The sequence below is a fragment of the Takifugu flavidus genome, chromosome 1, assembly GCF_003711565.1.
Source record: "Takifugu flavidus isolate HTHZ2018 chromosome 1, ASM371156v2, whole genome shotgun sequence".
Lineage (NCBI taxonomy): Eukaryota > Metazoa > Chordata > Actinopteri > Tetraodontiformes > Tetraodontidae > Takifugu > Takifugu flavidus.
Genome location: NC_079520.1, coordinates 19984997 through 19990426, shown reverse-complemented (window position 1 = coordinate 19990426; position 5430 = coordinate 19984997). Strand labels below are relative to the sequence as shown.

Genomic DNA, 5430 nt, shown 5'->3' with positions numbered 1-5430 from the left:
ATGTCTGTGACTGTGAGTCGAAAAGTAAAGATTTAGTTTTCTTTCCGTTCTATTTGACATGTACCACGTGTGATTAAATGGTTTTCTCTACTCCCAAGCTGGCACCTGCGGCGAAGCACAAATAATAATTCACCACAGTGTCTATTCGTGGAGGAGAAAAAGGTCACATGATACGTTTGGCGTGCCAGATCTGAACAGTTGCAGCCACATTGATTGGGGGCCACTTTAAAATTCAATTCCATGTTGTTTGGTTCGTTTTTCTTTTTAGCTTTCAGCTTTTTTTGGTGGTTCTACAGCAGAATACCTTATGATTGCCAACACTGTGTGGTTGCACATCATATGTGGAGACCAGCAGCAGCTGGTAGTTAGAAACGTTGTCAGTGTTGAACCTCGCATCAACAACCAAGGCAAAATTCATAACCATGTTAAAACAACCAGAGCGAGGAAATGTCTGTAACACAGGTCTGATGCATAAAGTTATGGCTTTGTTTTACTGAATTTATTTTATGCACTGTTGAATTTTATTTGATTCTACACGTAATCTCAGAAAAAACCAATAGGTGGCAACAGTCACTCAGTAGATTTGTTTATATATTTTTAGCCTAATTATGAAAATTTAATTAGTAGAGTTAAAAGAAACTCTGTCAGGGCAATCAAACTAGTGATTGATGTAAAACTGACATTCTGTAATCTACACGATTCCTTGAGATAGAGATTTAATTTAGTTCCCTAACAAAACCAAATCATGCCACATAAAAATCAAAATGAACATAAAAAATAAACATAAAAACTTCAGAATAAATGAGAAAGCGGATTCAATAGAATAACTACCAAAGCAATAGAAGCAGTTGTCTTACCCACTTGCCCAGAACAGGAAGCTCTGTTTCAAATACACAGATAACACCCGCCCTGTCCATTTTTTTACTAAACCTTCACACATTACAATGTTCTTGTGAACATCAGGGCTAAATTTAGGGAAGTTAATTTTGTGTCTGAATCAAATAGAACCAATTTTATCACATATTTCTGCAGCGATTTCTACAGTCATTTTTCTGTAGAGCCCCCAGCAGCTCAGCCCAGTCTTATCTTGATTTATGACAATACAGATATTCTTCTCTATATTAATATTCAAATTCCCAGTTCAAATTCCCTGCAGTTCAAAAAACAAGATCAGCGTTTCACAATGTCTCTTTAAATAAATGCTGATAAAAAAGTTTTTTGCTTTATTTTATAATCATTTTTGTTTGTGAGATAATGGTCCCTAAACGCCCCCACTGCCCCACAACACAAGTTCTATAATCTAGTTCAGCAGTGATCTTTGTCCAAGTGGAGCTGTACATCCAGTGTGGCTTGTGTGGCCTGCATCATGGTGGTTGCATCACCCCCAATAAATGCCACAAAAATAAGGTAGAATATGAAAGGATTCATTTTTACAAACATGTACCCATATAAGTGAGAAAAAAAACATCACTGTTGAAATTAAGGTTCTAAATACTGAGCTGATTAGTTTAGGGATTTTGGTCTGAGAGATCAAAAATCAAGAAGGAGCAAAGAGAACATAAGATCAGACAAGCTGAGCTCCACTGCATCATTTGGCCCTGGCCAGACCCAGCCTGCTCTGGCCTCTGCTGAATATGGTGTAGTAATGCCTGATGAAGACATCACCCAGGATCCACATGTTGTCATATGTCGGAGCGAAGCCGGGGCGGCAGCCGAAGGATGGCAGCTGCAGGGGACAAAGGGGTTGGAATTGATTGTGCTAAGTGAGATCTGGCAGGGGAAAGGAAACACCTACCTGAATGGTGTAAGCAGAGGGTGGGAGGGGGAATTCCTGCCCCTGGATGTGAAAGGTCACATTGGGCATTAGGTCGAAGTCACAGCTGACAACAAACTGAAGATGGAGGGAAAGAGGATGGGACGGCAATATGGTGGGTGCGGACGAGTGAAATCTCATGATCAGCCGCTGTCTTTTTAGTGCTCACCTCTCCTTCCACACCTCTGGCCCCCACGCCGAAGATTATTTGACGCACGCTCCACATCGGTCCAATGATTAATGACGTGCCCGTATCCACCATAGCCTGACAACCACCGATGCAAGCCACAGGTTTACCATTGATGGTAATACTGGCATGAAACACAGTCCAAAATGACTCAGAAACATCTGTCTGTTTGATTTGGATGCATGTTAGAGGGAGCCCTGATATTACCTGTCCACAGGAATCTGCCAGTACAGCTGACTAGAGAGAGGAATCCAGATGATGGGCTCGTCATAGTGGTCAGGATTAGTGCCACCAAAGGTTATCATACTGCCTTCTGGGTTTCTGTGCAGGAAAGTCAGAACTCATTAATTAACCCCATAAATATGTGTTTAAGAAGTTGATCTACAATAACACTTTTTAAACACTGAAACTTGGAGGTAACATGTTATGACTCCTGAAACCGTGACAGTGTCTCAAACTGGTTCACCAGGAGGTATCAAAAGACGCAATGAATGCAGGGATAATTAGAAGTCCAGCATTTTTTCAAATGAGGCACAAAACAGGTTACAATGGGCCAAGTATCCACTGGAGCAACTTCCCTGCCGCTTTTTCTCTTTTCTAAACTGAATTGAATACTTGAACTCTTCAGACCACAGGACAGCTTATCTTGATATCTCAGTCCATCTTAAGTGAGCTCAGAGGGGAATTGCTTTACATAGAAGTTCCTCCTCATGGCACAGTATTCCTTGTCATTAGACAGGATAAACCCTTCCTCTGGTTTATTTTGGGAACAGTCCCTCTTGGAGATTTTTTCATACTGCAACATGTGACTATTTCCTGCCAACTTCAGAGCTCCAAAAGCTGTTTTCACAAAAATGCAGGGTTGTGGTGTCTAGAGAATTGTCATATTTTGATTTGGAGATGTGTATGTAGTTGTTCTTACGAGCTCAGGTAGACTGAGAAGAGATCCATGCCAACCAGACCCTGACTCATCATGTTGTCAAACACAGGAGTAGCACCCGGTTGAGTCACACCTGAAAGTGCCAGACCCAGAACGCCATCGGAAACCAGGTACTGCATGGAGGGAGTCTCAACTTTGCTCATACCAAAGATCTGATTCTGTACAGTAAGTTCACCCACCTGAAACCCAAACATCTTCATTACTATTACATTTAAAATGATGCCATTTAGTGTACATTACATTTGATGGTAAATATTATCCAGCATATTTAGCCTCACTAAAAAGCACATGACTGGCAACTGTATGTTTCCTTCACTGTAATCTCATCCACTGACTAAGAAATGCTCCTGAGTGAACAAATTAGATACAAGTAACAAAAACAAATCTCTGCATTCATTAGACAGCTAAAATTATAGAAAACTGAGTTCATAGAGTTTGAGGTTTAAAATGATATATGTGTAAATCTCACGTTCACTGTGTCACTTCCATAGATTCCATACATGCCCCCACCACCGTATATAACACTGACAGCTTGGCCATTGGATCTGAAGGTGCTGCTCAGGTTAGGGTTGAACTTGTTGTGGCCGTCTGCAGAAACGAGACAAACTATTTCATGTTCGAAATTAAAAATTTGGCATGAAATTGATACAAATAACTGTAATGTCAGTTAATTGTCAGCACAATGCAACTAAACTGAATTACACTACTTTTCACGCATGTGTAAATATGAAGCACAAAAAGCTCATTCTTTTCTCTTGTTTTAAAATTCAAAAATTGAAAAAATAAGTCAAGAAAAATTTATAAGAAAAAGTATGTTGGGATATAATGAACTAGTGCCACAAATTCTGGAAATGTATTTTCAGATATATGCTCACACATGTACATATATTTGATGTCAGCGTTTTGCTATTCCAATATATTGATTTGGTAATTTCCAACATTGCATCATGATTTTGGAACTTGTGTTATGTTTTTGACCTGTGCCTGACCTTGATCTTCATCATTTCAGGCGGTAAAATGTGCCTTGATGTGTCTGCAGCCATTCTGAACTTACTGCAGGCGAAGCCATCACAGAGGATTGAAGGCACCCACAGGATCGCTGATCCAGTATCAAAGATGACCTTGAAGGACTGAGGAGGAGTTCCAATGGAGATAACTCCATAATATGCCAACTGCAAATCAGACACTGTTTATTACACGACCCACATGACCTTAGGATCTTTTGTTTCTTGTTTTATCTGTTTCCTATTCAGGGCCACGTGCTTACCTCAGAGTCTTTGGTCATGGGTACGATGCCTGCAGCATCAAACCTGGCCATCGGGTCGTATGTATTATTTTGCTTGTACTCCTCCCACAGGCCCTGCTCCTCTAGGATCTGCCTCGCTGTCTTCCCCCTCGTCAAAGGTACCCTGACATTTACCAAAAATGAGCATCTTCTGAATGTCTGTCAACCTTTATAAATACTGTCCATTTAGCAATCATCATGACCGACTTACTTCACGAGGCACTCGGACAGCGCCACCATGGCACACGCAGCTAAGGCCCAAATCATTGTCTCCAATCAGCTTTAGTGTCCAATAAGTCAGGAGGAAAAAAATTCTCATGTGATATTGTTAAAGCAAGTAAAGATAAAAGCAGAAAGAACTTTTCACTTTCCACTTTTAGGTAAATATTTTTTAAAAAACAAACAAACATTTGACTCAGATAAAGACCATGTGGTCACTTTTTTTAATGTATTTAAAATGTGTTCAAATGTGTTATAAATGTGTTAAATTAGATATGCTACAAAATAAACAGTTTTATGGATTAAAAAAAACACCTTTACAAAAATAGAAAAAGTGAAAATTCCAATTTTTTGTAATAACAAGTATCAAAAACAAAGACACTAAATATAACTGTACACAACTTTAAACCTTAAACTGCAGCCAGTTAAAGACTCAAAAGTGAAGACAGAGAAAAAAAATATGTGAAAAAAATGTAGAAAATGAGTCTTGAATCTGTCGGGTAGCCTGTCTCCTTACTTACCTGTCCACACTGGTTCCTGTGAGGGTGAAGACACAAGAGGGGAAAAAGAAGCTAATAATCAGTTTTCTGTCTGTATCATCAGCTTCTTCTGCATTAACTTTGTTTTACCATTTAAAACTGTCAGTCTGGTTCAGACTGTTAACGAAGAGTGACAAAACAAGCCTACACCCACTAAACAAACCTTGTTTTCCGAGGAGAACGTAAAAATGTAAATGGATGTTTATCCATAGCTATTTGAAAAATATTTGATTGAATAACCTGTTTCTTCACATGTGGAGAACTGTATAAAAGAGTAAAAAAAAAGCTTCAAAATAACACAAATGTATCACATGAATCTTCACAAATTAGTAACACACATTGTTTTTAAAAAAAAAGAGGGGGTGGGGTGGCTTTAAGGCATAGATGCGATACAGGCCCGGACATGCGTTCAATAAACAAACAAGACAAACAGAGTCAGCAAACACG

At 39.3% G+C, this 5430-nt stretch overlaps 1 protein-coding gene and 1 long non-coding RNA gene across 2 annotated transcripts; one reads left to right on the top strand and one right to left on the bottom strand.

Moving 5' to 3' along the window:
- Positions 1-702: 702 nt before the first annotated feature.
- Positions 703-5114, bottom strand: LOC130538977 (pepsin A-like). The gene is made up of 10 exons (XM_057057047.1): positions 4966-5114; positions 4437-4505; positions 4208-4349; positions 3995-4112; positions 3410-3528; positions 2923-3119; positions 2208-2321; positions 1983-2124; positions 1796-1891; positions 703-1726 (listed from the first exon to the last, which is right to left on the bottom strand). Exons 2-10 carry the CDS (start codon positions 4490-4492, stop codon positions 1589-1591), a joined length of 1122 nt encoding a protein of 373 aa, XP_056913027.1. The 5' UTR covers positions 4493-4505; positions 4966-5114; the 3' UTR covers positions 703-1588.
- Positions 2986-4214, top strand: LOC130539411 (uncharacterized). The gene is made up of 3 exons (XR_008954121.1): positions 2986-3105; positions 3432-3502; positions 3950-4214. It is a non-coding gene; the product is annotated as an uncharacterized LOC130539411 (long non-coding RNA).
- Positions 5115-5430: the final 316 nt, after the last annotated feature.